This window comes from Poecilia reticulata, linkage group LG8 (genome assembly GCF_000633615.1).
Source record: "Poecilia reticulata strain Guanapo linkage group LG8, Guppy_female_1.0+MT, whole genome shotgun sequence".
In the NCBI taxonomy this organism is placed as follows: Eukaryota; Metazoa; Chordata; class Actinopteri; order Cyprinodontiformes; family Poeciliidae; genus Poecilia; species Poecilia reticulata.
This window is the reverse complement of record NC_024338.1, coordinates 9,639,988-9,657,206: the sequence shown is the minus strand read 5'-3', so window position 1 is coordinate 9,657,206 and position 17,219 is coordinate 9,639,988. Positions and strand designations below refer to the sequence as shown.

At 38.3% G+C, this 17,219-nt stretch overlaps 1 protein-coding gene across 1 annotated transcript in view; it reads right to left on the bottom strand.

The window, feature by feature from the left end:
• Positions 1 to 13,826, bottom strand: part of ciita (class II, major histocompatibility complex, transactivator) — a 24,035-nt gene extending 10,209 nt beyond the window's left edge. Inside the window, exons 1-9 of the mRNA XM_008415765.2 lie at positions 12,454 to 13,826; positions 5,084 to 5,134; positions 4,954 to 4,992; positions 4,795 to 4,863; positions 4,233 to 4,340; positions 4,092 to 4,151; positions 2,577 to 2,624; positions 1,575 to 1,799; positions 29 to 79 (exon numbers count right to left, since the gene is read on the bottom strand). Coding sequence (XP_008413987.1) covers positions 29 to 79; positions 1,575 to 1,799; positions 2,577 to 2,624; positions 4,092 to 4,151; positions 4,233 to 4,340; positions 4,795 to 4,863; positions 4,954 to 4,992; positions 5,084 to 5,134; positions 12,454 to 13,768 — 1,966 coding nt within the window. The 5' untranslated portion in view covers positions 13,769 to 13,826. The remainder of the gene's footprint in view (positions 1 to 28; positions 80 to 1,574; positions 1,800 to 2,576; positions 2,625 to 4,091; positions 4,152 to 4,232; positions 4,341 to 4,794; positions 4,864 to 4,953; positions 4,993 to 5,083; positions 5,135 to 12,453) is intronic.
• Between the last annotated feature and the right edge of the window lie 3,393 nt (positions 13,827 to 17,219).

The following is a 17,219-nucleotide window of genomic DNA, read 5'->3' as shown; positions in this document are numbered from 1 at the left end:
CAAGATTAAGATAAAAAGCAATGCTCACCTGGAGAGAGGGGTGGAACCTGGCGTTTGCGGGTCGGAGAGGGATTAGGAACTGACAGGAAGAAGGATTACAGAAGGCAGCGGTTATTCACTACAAACAGCTGCCTAACATTCATTTGATGAATTTGAGACAGCTAAAGACAAAAGTATGCTAAAAACATCCACATCTATTATGAATGACATATGGGATGTTTGCATCAAGCCCATAAAGTGAACATTTTTTCCATCTTTTTCTTTAAATTTTGGGTGCAGTTGTAAGATGTTAATGTTGACATGTACATTTTCTACATGTGTGTTTAGCTTGTGGTCAAAGTGAGCAACATCCTCTATGACTGGTGAAAATCTCTCAGATATTTTCTGTTCAGTTGAGTCAGACGTGTGAATAACGTAACTGGTATAATATGAATGAAAAAATCAACCTTATCTGGTGAAAACATCTCTTCGAACTGTTACGTTACTAGATATTCGGTTGTAGATTTACCAGGGATCGATTTAGAAGGTTAGTGTTTGTGAACATCAGTTTTTAAGCTATGTGACAGATTCCAGATTAGATTTAAGCACAGACTTTGATTTGGCCATTTTAGTACATGAATATGCTTTGAAATAAATTCACTAGCAGCTCTAGCTGCGTAGGGTCTTCGTGATTTTCTACCGTGATTTATCCTAATAAATTACACTTGCTGTTGAGTAGGCAACTTCTGAAAGTAAATGTTTGTAATGGATTTTATATTTAAGGGTATAGCAGTACAAAGAGCTAACAGGTTTATGTGTACAGCACATTTTTCCATTTATGCATTTTCTTCCACTTCACAGCTGTGCACTGTTTTGTTCTGGTCTATTACATAAGATCTTTATGTATTGTTGTCAAATGACAAAGTGTGAAAAACGTTYGACTGGTATGAATGCTTGGGCAGTGCCTGGCAGGTGAATTGAATAATGTTGCTCTACTTGTATGAAGGTTTGCTGGGAAACCATAAAAGGGTGTGGGTTTGTTGTTATGAAGCATTCAAATGAAACATGATCCAATTGTTTTGGCTCTGACTTCTTCTTACATTGCAAGTGATCCAAATTAAAAAACAGCAATCTGTAAGGATAAAAAGCTTGAATTTTTTGCATACATTCTACTAATTTGTCTAGTCAGTTGTGAAAATTATAGCAAATATGTGAATATTATCTTTAGGCCTTAGTATTTGCAGCCCTCTGTTGCACTCTGACCCGACTTTCAGAAACTCTGATCCAGAGGCTCCATTGTTAAAATCCCAGCAATAGAGGCTCAAGGATATCGTTATATGTTTTTTTGTCCACATCCTGGCTGGTTAGAAGTGTTTTGGCTACATATTAGAGATCTATAAATAGATCCACGATGTTGACAATAATGTTCCGGCTGACCGGTTCAGTTCTGTGTTTGAGGACCACAGCAAAACGTGAGCAAACTTCACTGCAAACTCTTTACAGCCAGCCAGTGTTGTTTGGCCACAACTAAAACTGAACACCATAAACTTAACTATYGGACCTTGCATRCAGGATTATTTCACAGATTTACTCACCGAAGATGTACGTTGGCGTAGCAGCCGTGTTYGGGAGTGGGAGCCTAATAAGCGGAGGAGGGGAGGAGGATAGCTGGACCACCTTATAAGCAGATGGGTCTGGGATTGTGATGAACTGAATGGGAATGGAATTAGCTGACTGAGGCGGGAACACGAGCAGGTTGCCCGGAGGAGTGGTGGGAAGGCATCCCACAGACTCTGCTGGAACTGACACTGCTTCGGCATCTGCAAAACAACACCAGGTGACATTCTTACTGATTTCTACGAACAGGTTTTGTTCAGTGTGGGAGGGCAGAAAGCATCCCCACGCTGCAGGCTTTTGACATGGAACAAGGTATTTAAATTTCAATTTAAAAACAAAGAAAAAAAATATAGGTAACACTTTATTTGAAGGGAGGTGAATAGTAATACTTTTATAACAAATTTATATCAATTTATATTAATTTTGGTAGTTTTTTGATTTACCAAAATTAAAATAAATACAACAGTATTGGTAACACTTTCAAATAAAGTGTTACCAAAATATATGCTAGAGCACTGCACGAAAGGTGCATTATGATCAGATAGTCATCTTTATAAGCTCGAGGGTTATAGAAGCAAAACGTCTGTTACCACCTAAAACTGTTAACATCATGCCAACACGTACAACCGAAATAACATAGAGGAAGTCGAGCAGTGGAAGAGTTCTTCTTTTGATTTATCACATCTCAGATCACAAAATAAACTTCCTTTTTCTTTGTCTTCACAACCCAAGCCACACAGAGTAGAAGTCCTTTAGGCCTTCAGTATCTCAGATAAACAACATGTACCTACTTTGCAGAATAGATGTGACCTGCTGATGTGACCTGTGAAATCCAGGTCACATCAAGTTTTGATGGTTTYATATGTACGTTCTAAAGAAAACAGTTGTAGTTTTTTGGCTGTGTTGYATAAGCTGATATCCATTCGCTGAAATTCATGTTGTTCCCTTCAAAATAATTTCAGCTGCGATGAGAAACTCACCATGAATGGCAGGTGGCTCAGCAGTTTCTTCCTGGGTTTTTGGTGGTTCTGTAAAAAAAAACAAAAAAACAGGGGGGTTAGCCAGCTGCAGACTAACAAAAGAAATCTCCAAATAAATTGTGGTCTAAGTATGACTGTTGCCACCTGAATTGTCTTTAGTAGTAGTTTGGAATCACTTATTTACATCAATTCAAGTGATAGGTTTTTAAGAACATTAGTTTTGGCTTAAAACAGAAATTATTCAAAAGAGATGTTCAGCAGAGATGATTGGAAGAACCCTATGAACTGAGGCAGACAACAGCGAACCAGGAACAAGTACAGTACTCTATCTGGAACGATGTCATTTCCAGAATGATGTCATTCTAGAAATGACATCATTCCAGATGTCAGGAGTATGACCCAACCAATTRAACATGTTCATATCCCTGGGATAGGCTGCAGGTGTTAAATAACATCCAAACTTTTGTGTTTGCTTTTACAGTWGACTCCTTGTGAGTCTCAGTCTAAGAGGTGTATTTACACAGCTGACAAGATCAACTAGCGTAACTTCATTTATTTTTTTATGGTTAAGAGAACTTAACARCAGCCTCTTGAAAAAGAGTTTAATACTTGTTAATAGCGTAGATATTAACACTTAAAGTTTGACTTGTTTTGAAATAGCTAAAATCAGTTAAAGAAGCCTGGCTAACTACTAGCTGTTAGCCTTTCACCACATGAATTTCTTCACTTCGCAAACTATGTTATGAGGTTTGCTAAACTGGAAAGTGTTACTGATGATAAACTAAAGTCATAGAATGTAAATTCAAACATTATGACTTTTGTTTTTAATTGTGTTTTAGCTAAAAATAGTGGAGTTGGTGTGCTTGGTAACCAACTCGCGATGCGAGCTGAATTTTTTTAAGCACTGCAGCAACACCTTCAATATAAAAAGTAATGAAGTGACACATTACAGATTAAGTACATGTAAACTGTCAACAGGAAAAGTATATTATTTTTTTCATAAAATGATTTCCGGATCAAAACTATGAGTCAGCCTGAATTTATATTAGCCATCCTGTATCTAAAAGCCCATTATTTTCATTCACTTTGACCAGATAGAAAGATGGTTGCCATCATTCTACCTGACGACGGTGATTTTATGGTTATTTTTTTTGTAACCAATTAGAAAGTAGGCCGCYAAGTTGTTATATCATAAAATTATATAATGACTTAGAGGCCATAGAACAGGGAACTATGCCAAAGTCTGATTCTTACGAGGTCAGGTTTATCCTATTATCAACCAACAGAAGGGCAGAAAATATATGGTTGTTGCCCAACTTATTCGTGATTTAGTAATCTGAACTTTGGTATGATCTGACTGACTGTAAAGACGATAACTAATTAGAAATAAAACACCATGAAGATAGACATATTGTGTCACCATGCGCAATGAGTCAATTTATTTGACCGTGTGCATGTTYACGTGAACATTTCTCAAAAGACAAAGAATCACAAAGAGCCAACAAAATCTGTCACCTGTTGTTTTATGCCTTTTCACTCTGGAGTCTCCATTGGTGCACTGTGTGGAAAGGGCATCTGGAAGAGAGAGATTTAAGATGTAAACGAGCAAACGCTACAGACGAGCCTGCTGAACAGCCAAACTTAAGCTCCCTTAACCTTTCTGTCTTTTTCTCTTGGGTTTTATTTTGCCCGATGGCTTCCGCTGCTCTCTCTGCTCGTTGTGGTTAGCAGTATCAGAGACCTCCAGTGCCACAGGAGTGTCACCTGCAGAGCACAGAAGGGGAAGTGTAAAAGTTACCRAAGCGGCTAGCAGACACAGTAGACAGGAACGGCTGTTTTTGTCGTGCCTTTTCAGAAGGGATCTGAAGACAACGGCTAAGAAGTGCATCGTTTCTAGAGAATTAGGAAAACTCAAAACGGGAATTGGCGCAAAAGGTTTTTCTGGCAGTGGCCAGAAACACAAGTGAAAAATAATAACCCACACAAAAATAATAATAAAACTTTTTATTCCTTATATATGAAGTAAAAGACCCCATGGCAGTGTCCACCATAAATAACTCAAAAAGACTACAAATAGTGCTATAGARTTAGTATCATATATTGAATTCAACCACATCATAAGAGTTAATGGCTTAATTCTTTTCTTTTTTGGGGGCTTTTTGTTTTTATTTATTTTTTTAATATATAAGACAACAAAATAACCAAAATAGATGCTCACTGTTTTGGGTGATATCATCAAAGCAGTCAGGCCCCAGATCATTACTGAAGAGCAGATCCAGCTGAGAAGCTGTGAATAAATAATTATTAATAGAATCATTTTCAAAAATCGGGCAAAATTGATAAGGTAAGCCACAAAGCTTCAACGTTTACTACTTACCTAAATATTCATCATCGCACAAAAGGTCCATTATATAACCTGAAACCATAATTTTGATAATGAGTGTTTTAATGTATAAAGAAGGAGGCATATTGTAAAGCACTAGCAGAAAAGAATMAAAACTACAAACCCAAATCMAACAGGCCCGCGGAATCCTGGTCGTTTTCTTGCATCTTGGCATCTAAACAACCAAAACACACAAGTAGTAAGAAAAAAACAACAGTTGATGAGTAAGTCTACCAATGAAAAATGTTATGAAAGAYGCTTTAACAGACAGGTTTGACTGAGCTCATTTTCTCACATGAACTATTTCTGGATGACATTATGTCAGATGTAATTCTCTACTCACTTTATTGAGAAAACCAGTTCTGCTAACCATCACCAACCAGTGGGACGGGTCTCTTTTTTTATTTTCCACCTTTGAGAACGGCCATATTGATAAGTAAGAAATGTTTCCAACAGAAAATAACTACAGACATACTCAAGCCTCGTCACAAAAAGGTGCAATGCAATTTATGCATTTCCTCATCCTTTAGATAAAGCGTCCCTTAGTCCTCCAAAGGAAGTGTATTAACTTAGCTTATTATCCGCATTACAGACAAATCTGAACAGCTCTGTAAGATTTTTWAAAAATGTATTACCACGGCTTGGCCTAATTTCTTACACACCCATTTCTAAGRATTTGCAACCACACTGAGGATTCATTATCCAGATATGGAGAAAATATGGAACAGTGGTGGGCCTTCCCAGCAGTTGCCGTGGAGCCTCCCTAGATTACTAAATCAATTATTTTACACATTGGACATTTTTATATTTTTACATTGGAGTAGACTGAATAGTTGAAATCAGATTATCTTTGTCTCATAAATAATCTGTTTGATGATCTGAAACATTTAAATGTGGCAAAAAAGCAAAAGCCTAGGGAGTGCAGTGGGACACAAATGCTTTTTCACGGAACTAAATGTGACATCATTGGCAATGAAGTGGTTAATGAAGGACAGACTGAAAATAAAAAGACTGAATCCCCATTTGGACACTAAAGGATGTTTGGAAAGTCAGCTGAGAATAAAAGAGAAGGCCGGAGCACAAAGAAGGAAATTGCAAGTAATGACAGGATTCAGGAAAGTACCAAAATTAAAATAAATACAACAGTATTTATTCAATACCAATATATTTTCAATTGTGTCCTACATGCCTAAAATTGCACTGTGGTAAGACTGCGCCGAAGATCCACCCAGCTGAAATTTGAAAGGCAAATTCTTGATTTTATTGATAAATGAAAGCGAAAACAACGTCCACCTCTGGTCAGGAATTATTTGGAAGCAGAAACTCACCCCAACTTCAAGMGACCTCAATTATCTACGGCCACGACTGTGCCCCAATAGGCTATTGTTTGAAAATATCCGAATGCGCCTATTGGAAACGAAAGCCTCCGGGGTGTTTTCTTTTTTTCCCATTCCTGTTTATCTTGATCTCACCTTGAGCTTTGCCTTTCGATTTAGCCAGTACAAAGCCAAAACACACCCACACTTTGCTATAAAGATCACACAGAACAAGGTGATCTTTGAAACTTGGATRGAAGACTATAAGACATGCCAGGACAGGTAAGCTATAAAATGCCTGTCTCAGTCAGTGCCTTATCTATACGGAAACCAAAAAAAMCCCCATATTATAGAAAAAAGAAATCCCAACCAAAACAATGGCCTGGCATACACAATGACTGATCAGAGGAGAGTCATTTTGCTTTGGTTTTAAGAATATTTTTGGCCCAATCACCTTCATTTAATAGCAATGAGGCAGGAAGAGGACAGATAGAGGGGATTGGAGCGAAGATGTGTGGCAAAGGAAACAAATATGGCTGAGTTGAGGTCTGTGACCTCTAACCATTGTGCCACATGATGCCCTAGAGGAGACTCTGTTTAACGACAAAATAACAGTTGCGACGGAAAATTAACACTCTTCTTTAAATAAATGCAAAGACAACATTCAAACATAAATTTTGTGGTGAAGTTTTGGACACGCTTCATCAAACTGTCTGAGGTTCTCATCATCTTCACCAAACTGCATATCTGACCTTTTAATAATGGCTAAAAGATGTAAGGCAATATGCTTTTTCTTCAACATACAATTCCATGATGGTACATACAGTTACCCAGAATTCACTGGTAGATGTAGAACTCGAACCCGAGTTCGAGTGAAGTTACGGCCGTTATCTTGAAACCGTGACCTATCTTCTATTGAATGTGTAATTTGAAAGCTGCACAAACATTTCGTTAACATACTTTATAACATAAGTCCTCTCTTAAACTTCCCCACCATCACAGACATTTTTGTTACTTTCATGGGCAGCACTCGTCCTGAAAATTAAAACGCAGAAACTTCCCCTGATTGGAATAAGCCAAGCTTTGCTGCATCTCCTTTTTAAAGAMTGATTTATAAAGTTYCSTGAGGTGTAAACAGTCCTTAATCATTAAACAAGAGCAGAGGATGAAAATGGACTGGGAATAAAATGATTATAAGGTGGAGCCTCCACATATGGAACCACTTCACCAAAGAGTCACTTTGCAGCTTTATGTTGATCTGATTTCTCACAACTAAGAGTCAATAGTAAAAATATACGAAAATTCATTTGTTGGACATTCTTTTTATTTATTTTTTGTCTTTTAATATTGGGTTTGAAAGTGGGGGCAGATCATTTTGTGATCAATTTTGCCACCAGCKATGAGCTACTGGAGCAGCCTTGAGCTAAGTCATACCTGACATGGCTAACGTTTCATATTCACTTTAACAACAGACCATTCAAAGTAATTTCTTTAATTCTACCCATATTCTTCTGTAAGAAAATGTGCTTATCTGACTCCAATAAATAACATCCCACATGAAGTTCAGTCAGAGTTGTTTTTGTTTGTTTGCTTGTTTGTTTTTCGATGAGTCAACACAAAAAATAGGAAAGAAATGGGAAAATGGTGTAATACAAAAAAAGARTTATCTCCAGAATGCATGAAAATACTCGCCTATACGTTTGTAGTTATAAATGTATAACTCTACATTTGGATGCTATTTTGCCCTTAAACTAGCATGGATGTAAACATGTGGCCTTGGCCTCACAGAGACACAATGTAGGCAACAGCTTCTAACTTTGCTCACATCTCTAAATTAAAATGTGACAGTGAGGTCAGAAAAAAGTATTTGTGACGTTGAAGAAATGTAGGCAGCAAAGGCGTGTCACTTCTCCCCTGCCCCCATTAAATCTTAACCAAATTTGGTCTTCCTGTCCAGCAACCCAGAGACGTCATTAGCAGAGATGTTGTTCATCAAAAGCAAGGGGTTTTACCTGTCAGCCCAGTCCAGCATCTGAATTTATCATCACGTTTGTTTACTCCCACGACATATTAATGTCGAAAGCAGGAAGTTAAAACCAGGTTTTATTTGTATCTCCCTCTACCTTCTGGTTCTCATTGATTCGCGTGAAATATTTTCAAATCAAAGAATGTGAGCATGTTTATCCAATTTCGGGAATAAATTAAAAACTTGCGTAGCAATAAAACCCGCTGSCAGTGTCTGAAGAGCTACACATTAACTCCAAATGTGGCTTTACAGATTGTTGAACAGACAGTGAAACTCTTAATAGTTTAAGGGCAAAAGTAGCATCCGTTTGCTTGTATTATTAGGCATGCGCCTTCAGAAAGAGCAGAGCCAAGTCCTTAAAGGGAAAGTCCAAAACTTTCTGTGCACTCTCAACTTACTAGACACGCGCATGTTTGCGACCCCCATGTTATAGTTTCACCTTGACTGTGTTGAAACGAGAAAACACAGGTGGTCTCTGAATTCCCCTCATCTTTCATCGTCCAGCAGTTAAATTGTTGCTGCTTCTGTGCAGGCCAGAGTGAGTTTGATTACATACATGCTCAATAGAGTCCACCTTTTAGTGCTTCTGAATTTAACGTTAAACAGGCTTAACAATAAAATATATGATGGCTATGCATTTAGGATTATTCAAGGTAAAAAATAAAATAAAATTAAAAAAAAAACTTCTGAAATTAATGTGATCAGAATAACCACCAAATGGCTTAAGTCACGCAAAAAAATATTTTCCTCTTAATTGCCCCAAAAATTAGCATAAAAATATTTACGTGTAAATATCCGTCAGCTACGCGTAAGYATGTTGAAAATGCGCGCCCAACCTGTCCGGTTATATGAAGGACAAAGAATTTACCTGCCGAGTCTCTCTGGACGCTGCTCAGGTCCTCTGAACTCTCTGCTGTATTTTGCTGCATTTTCTTCTATATTGTGGCACATTTCACGCCACACATCACATCAAACGCTCCACACAGTCTATCCTCAGATAACCCGTAGCACCACTGCGTAAAGGCGCAACAGCATCTAGCAGTTGCATGGACTTTTGCTTTCACTTTTACCAGGACGCCAAGCTTAGGGGCTTGGTTTGCACCACGGTGGGCCAAGACCGCATGGTCTGCGTGCACACGCATAACCACACTTTAGTTTTTATGTCTCAGACCAGAGGCAACAGAACTCAAGAAATAAAAGAAATTAATAATAATAACTCTCTAGAAAGAAAATCATGGTGCAGCTATACTTTAATTTGCCGTTGATAACAGGCTTGATATGCATACATCAGTCTAATAAACCTGAGGGAAAAACAAACAAAGCTGCCACACCTCCCTCTGTCGATTAACTGCATACAGTGCTGAGAAAACGTTTGTCCTCTTAAATATTTTTTATGTTTAGTTTTTTTCTCACTCCATCAAACAAACTTTAACAGACAAAGATAACCGAGGACAATAACAGGTAACGCTCAGATTATTATCTTTATTTATTAAAATTGCAACTTAATTATTTGCCCTCCTTTGTTAAACATTTACTGTAAATAGATTTTGGGTAGAATTGTAAAAAGCTCAAATCAAGATAGAAGTTCAAATTAGTCCCCAAATCTATAGTGAAAATCAAGTCATTGCTGTTCTTTATTGTGGAAAGAGCTACAAATCCTTTTTTTTTTTTTTTTTTTTAAGTACAGTGAGACCCAACATTCCAGAACAAAGACATCATCACACTGGCAGCTAAAAACTGGAGGCAGGAAATCAGGCAGAATACAATGGCCATCTCTTTTCGGTGTTGTGGTCAAACATASYTCAGCTTTCCTCAAGGTAAAACAGTGCTCTAAAACAAACCAGGAAGTCTATCACTGAATGGCTGAAAAAATGCTAATCAAAATAATGAAGAGCTTGGATTGGCCGCGTCAATGTCCGACTTAAATCCACTTAACATGTTGTGGAATGACCTAGGAAAAGACAGCGTCTGCTCAAAATCCCTGCAACATGGCTGAAAACAATTCTGAAAGGAAGTGCGTAGAAACTCCTCAAGTATGCAAAACACCCACTGTCAGCTCCCACAAAGCAGCCATTGCTATGAATTGGTTTGCTAAATAAACACCTGTTATTTACAAAGCCTATAAAAACTATACTCCCGCCCCTTTGGCTGTTTTACCCATTTCATTGCTTTTAAAAATCAGCCATTATCAAATTTGGCTTGGGTGACAAAAATACAATAACACATTTAATGTCAAAGTGAAAACTAATTTCTACAAAAATAATAACATACAGATATGTAATGTGAAACGTGATTGCATAAGCATTCACTCCATTGACAGTGACTGACCTAATTTAACAGAGGTCCAACCAGTCAGTGCTGGTAGGGTAAAGGAGATCGAACAAAATGCAGTGACTATATCTCAAGTCATTCTAGATAAAGACGCCTGTCCACTCACTGGTTAATCAGCATTCCTGGCTACAATTATGGCATGAATGCAAAACAACAACAGGAAAATCTAAGAAAAGGTTAATGAGAACTGTTCGTCACAGTACAGATACCAAAACAAATTTCTACGGCACTGAACATCACCTGGAGTTCAGTTAAATCCGTCACCCAGAAGTTGTAGGAATATGGCCGAATATGGTAGCACACTTAAGCTCTACACTTAAGTGTGTTGCCATGTAACATGAAATGAAACATTGTTATACAATTAGTTAAAATAATCTCAGTGGCTTAAAACTGGGAAACATCTAAAGGTTTGAACRACTATTAATAATAAATGACTGTTTCCTTTCTTCTCGATACAGTGGTGCCAATGTTTGAACTCCTAAGATCATATTTCTAGCAAGAAACCCAACAACACTCAGTTCATCTGACCTAAAATAACACTAAGCGCAGGTGTTGCGCGGAAAGTACCTGCCCTCCTTGCTCACCAATGATAACAACTCCCTATACGGGTTGCATAACCCAAACTAATACCGGTCCACCTTTAGCAGTGTCCGTTTTGCCTCTTTTATAGTAAAAGCTCTTAATGTTTACAACAGTGCGGCCAATGACAGCTTTCTCTGTCATTGGCCCTGAGTTATGGAATGACTTGCCTTTGCAGGTCAGAGAGGCCCCTTCACTGTCCACTTTTAAACCTTGTCTTGAAATCCATCTATTTTACTTGGCTTTCAACACCAGCGGGATCTAGTTTTAAATTGTATGTTTTTGTTTTTAAACTGTAAGTTTTTATTTTTTTATTATGTTGTGTTTTAATGTACAGCACTTTGTATCAGCTGTGGTTGTTTTAAAGTGCTTTATAAATAAAGTTGGTTTGGTATCATTTATTTGTGTACAACAAAATGTGCAATTCAGAATAGATAAAACCACAACAGGAGACATATGAGAAAGCTGATTGTATCCACTACTGAGTTGCATGCCAGAAATATTTGATGAGCCAAAACTATTTAGACTTGGTCCCCTGCAAAAACCCGGTTTAGTTTAGTGAAAAGTGTTAATAGGTTTTACAAAACCTGGATTTGCTATGGTTAAAATCCAAGAGTTGATTTCCTGTGCTTTTTTTTTTTTAAACTGTCCTCAGAAGACCTTTCCTAAAACACTACTGGCTTTGATAAAACCTTGCAGTATTTCCCTATAATCCTTTAATTCAGAAAGTCTGCTATGAATCACAGATTATCCAAGTGCTGAATAAAACTGAAAGGGATCTAAGAAATCATAGCCCACCACTCGCTGACTGACACAAGATGAAACTGAAAGTAAGCCCTACCATCCCCACAAGGCGTTCACCAAAAACAAACTGCCTGGCAAGTTATCAAGTCAACAGAAGGCAGACTTTCGGTTCTAGATAAAAGGAGGGGGGGGAGAGGGGGGGGGGATTGGAAAGCACCTATATATCCAAGAGGAGAAAAATTAAAAAAGCTCTCCAACTGTCTTAGTACTAGAATATTATAATTGCTTTTACAGAAAACTCCTGGTTTTTCACATAAATAACATAAAGAGGACAGAGAATAGAGGATTGCATGATCTAGCCGTACTAACACTGGAATGTTAAAATCGAAACCACTTCTTTCAGAATTCGAAACGTTGAAGCTCTCAGCTGACCCTGTTACCCTCCGGTRCTCTAATTTGAGCCCAAATACTTTAAATGATGATGATGAACAAACTTACCACCATGTAAATCCGTCTTTTCTTGGAATTCTCCATCTTGGTTATACATTTCTGCATCTTCTAGGTAATCTGTAAATCCTTCTGCGAGACTATGAGAGGCATCTTGCAGAACAGTTCTGCTGTCTACAGGCACATCTGAATGGAGCAGGTCCCTGAAAGTGGCTTCAGACAGTCCTGATTGAGCTCCACATTGTTGATATGGTGCGTCTGCTGTGAAACAGAACAGGTCATCCACTTGGTCTGCCGTCTTGCCGACTGGACACAGAACATCGAATTGGCCCTCCCGCATTTGGGTGATGTATCCCGCCTCTGTTGCTTTGCAGGCTTCAACAGGTGAGGCTTTTCTTGTCGCTCCGAGGATCCTGAAGTCGTCCGCGTTGAACACAGCAACTCCGCTGAGGGTAGAGAAGTGAAGCCCTTCTCGTTCTGACCTGCCTGCATCTGTGTCACACGCGAAGCTCAGCTCTTCACACTCAAAGTCGCCAACGCAGGTGTCAAGTGAACTGCAAGCGGCTGCAAGCTCCATTTCCTCCTCCATGTCCAAAACGACACTCTGGGCTTCACCCTCCAGCATCATCCTGTCGCTTATTGAGCAGCCGCTTGGCCCACAGGGCAGGAGGGTCTGCAACATCCCTCTCCCTCTGTCCCAGTTCTGCCACAGAGGAACAGCTATCCTCCTGGCTGAGTCCTCTACCTGCTGTAACCACACCTCCTCACTTTCCTCATTCCCCATGTTTATGCTTTCATTATCACTAGGAGGCTCTCTGCTTGSACCGTTCAGCAGTTCTGCTTTTTCATCACTGGATCTGAGAGTGCAGTCATACACTGGCAGTGAGGAAAGAGGGWMTTGGYTRAAGTAGGACACGTCCATTAGAACTTCTTCCAATAACTCCTGCATTTCCTCCTGATTTCTCTGCAGAATTTCATGTTGGAGCCACTTGTTCTTCTCCGGGGTAAATCTTGTGTTGTTTGGTTCCTCTATTAATGAGACCGATTCCGTTTGTTCCACATTGTGGTCACCAGCGAGAGATTTCGATCCGCCTGTTCTYACTTGGCTCATCGGTTCTTGGTTGAGGTCCAACTGAGCCACGGATCCTGGAGAGTTTAAGTCCTCATCCAGCTCGACGCATCCTKGTTTGCTTGTGAATTTAGGCACAATCCCATCATTGAGCCAGTGCAGATTCAAACTGTTCCTGTATGCCTCCGAGATGATCCCCTCTTCCACCAGACCCTCCAGCAGAGCGTGAACCTCGCCGGGCAGCGCCACGGTAAGGACCGACCTCACCTGGTTCAGGACCTCGRCGAACTGAGCCATGATGTGGACACTGGCCGCCAAGGCATCCAGCTCCAGTTAGTGAGATGCCATCTGATCAAGATGATAGATTTCGTATGTTTTCTTTTTTTTTTTTAAGGGACACTGCTTTTGTCCAGGAGGAGGTTTCAAATCAAGTGGGGGTGGAGTTTCRTGGTTGGAGTGGGAGGTCTGCTTCAGAATCGACGGGAATGCATGCATTCGACTGGAGGTGGCAACATCATAGGCGGTATTATTAGTAGTTRGAAGTGAAATTTTGTAAAGCTTGAAGTCAGGAGCTATTTCTCATTTACTTTATGTAAAGTTTATTTATTTTTTTGCTTTACAAAAAACAAAAAAAATCTAAATGACTTGAATTGGAATTAGTTTCAGAAATATTTCTGATATTTTACAGTTTTTTTTTTTTTTTTGTCATTTAAAAATAAAAGACCAAAAACAGATATTTTTTGGTGCAGAAGGATACTAAATGCTGAAATCATCACAGTAGTTTATTATTTGCATTGTTGCAACATGAAAACACAGTCAGCTGATTCAATACTATCTCTTCCAGCCAGGGACTTTCACACAATGCAAGAGGATGTAGTCTGAGGCAACACTTCCCTTAAATATTCAATCTCCAGACATAAYCTGCTATTTAAGCTGTGGGTTTTATACACATATTTGTCAATAATTCCACATAGACATTTCTTTACTCTTAAGCGCGCTTGCATGATCTGGTCAACAAAATAAGTTTTGCAGACAAGTGTCAACAGAAGAATGCATGCTAATCTACTGCCATAATCTCTTTGAGGTGCTGGAACTGGTTTGGCTAAATGCTACGGGCAATAATGACTCATAAAAAATTTTATTTAGTGCTCTCCAGCCACGCCCTTGGCTCCATATGATTTGTATATTCAGAGACTTAATCATAAACAGTTAATTTGCTGTGGCGTTGGGGTTTAAAATTGGTACCCATAAATAAAACAAAACCCCTGTGTGCTAGTATATTAAAAGTGACAAATAAATTCAAATTTGCTTTGACACTACAAAACAGAACAGTATAATCTTTAATTTAGTGGGACGATCTGCTCAGTATATTTGATCAACACCAAAAACAACAAATAAATTTGGCATCGTTTTCTGATTAAACTGCTGAGGGAGTAAAAAAAGCAAAAYGTTTTTACACCACAAATGTCTTGCTTTATGCATTCTATCAAGACTCTTTATAAAGCAGATTCTGAATATCACCATAAGTGAAAATGTCAAATATCATTATGTTTTTATGCAAATTATTCCACTATCCTTTCAAAAGGTTTTCAAATTAGATAAGCAATGTTAAAGGAGGCTGTCCTTTGAAAATTTAGCAGGAGATGAAATTCAGTGATGACATATTCTCTATGTAAACTGATTATTTGAAAAAAAATTAAAATAAAACAAAAAAGAAATTAACTTTTCTAACAGAGAACCAAGCCGAGTAGTGGAATTTATGTCAAAAAATTAGACTTTCAGCTACTTCCATTCACTGCAGATACGTTRTACAGCAACACTGTTTAGCCCACAAACACCAGGTATTATGGCTGCAGGTTCTGGGAGAGAAGGCAGTTTTTAGTCAGACTAAAAATACTGGTTAGGACCAGGCATGGGTCAAGCATGAGATTCTCACAATATAACAACCTGTGAGTAAACATAAAAAAAAACWGAGTACAAATCTCAGTATCAGATATACACAAAGCTTTAAAACAATGCTTCTAAAAACTTTTTAAACCTTTGGTACACATCCCAATACCTGTATTTGGTACGTGCCTAGCAGAAAACATGACATTTACCTCAATGGTGCTCCAATTTTAGTCTTTAGAGTAAAAACGCTTGTTGTAAGCAGACATTCACCAATGTTTTAGAGAAACATTGGTGAATGGCCTCACCACAGAGCGCTTTTAAATCCCTGTGTAGGGTGTWRGTTTGTTGGATCTCCAAGCTAGTGCTCTCACAYWTTTTTTTTTACCATCACAATTATTCACTTTGGGAATCAGGCTGGTGATGAACATTTTGAAATCACAATGATATTTTGGGGTGRCTATTGCGTTATGTAATGATGCCAAAATTTGGAGTTGTGTCATTTCTACCGCATTCTTGGTTGCCTGAAGATTACAAAAGAATTTCAAAAAAAGAGAAAATGATTAAATAAATGCGCACAAGCTGCCAAAACAGAGATAACGATCCAATTTTACATCATCAAGATTGAATTGGAAACGTGTTCCTCGTGTTTACGTGACAAACATAYGGAGACAGGTCAATGCACACGTTAAATCACTGTGACCAAGGCTCAGATTGTTTTGTTTGTGTTGTAGCTGGGGAGGTTTCACATGTGTTTTTCTGTGAACCCTGGAGGAACTACATCTCCACAGCAAGTACAAATGAGGACGTAGTCTCCTCCTCACGCTGACACACATGCACACAAAAAGAACGTGTTAAAATGAGACTTGGGTCGACTTTTAGCATGGAAATTTTTTTTTTTAGTGCTTGTAAAAGAAGTGGGAAACTATCTCTTTTACTTAGAAAGTTTGACTTTTTAATAAGTCAAACCTAGAAATAGGAAGATTAGACCTATATTTTGCAAACCAGTTCAGTTTTAAAAAATGCAATGCCTATTTTTAAATGGCCAAATATCAGGGGAAAAAAAAAAAGCTTTATTCTTTTGAAGCTGTTGAATTCGTGGTAAATAATCGAAAACTGAGTAGTTGTAACCAAATGAGGAAGGTGTCTGTGTCCAGTACAATCAGCCGCTGATATGAAATTAACTTGTGTCAGCTGAGGTGAGGAACATTTAGAAAAGTGAAATGCAACAATATGCTGACATTTAAAGTCTATTCTTTACAAAGTCAGTCTGAGAACAAACCTAGCACCGATTTGATCTTCACTACCTCCTTTCGAATAATTCAGACGTCTGCCGTTTGCTTTATTATGAGAACTGAAGATTCAATTTGATTTGTAACCACATTTAAAGGCTTTACCCTTAAACATGATCTCACATGCTCAGCTGCCGTTAGAATGACCTACTCACTGCATACAATGTCGACAAGAGCAAACAGGACAATCCTTAATTTTCTCTTTAACAGGAAACAGGTTTACAGGCTGTTTCAGAGTGGCAACCAAAAGAAAGAAAGAATTAACTCTAACAACCTTTAGATGAGTATACAGAGATTAAAAGAAGAACAAAACAGACAAGTCAGTTATTTTCCTTGAGGCTAAACTGATACCTTTTTTTAATCCATTTTGTATTGGTTGAATATAGAGCCACAGGGTTTCTGTGCCATTAGTATTTATTTGCAAATACCATAAGAAGACTCCGACAAACTTAACCTCAACCAATTTAAATCGAAATTTTACTTTCGAGGAGCTTACAGCAAGTTTCAGAACAATCACTCRGGTTTTGTCCAACTACTGAAACGAGCTGCTAGATGATAAAGTACAAACT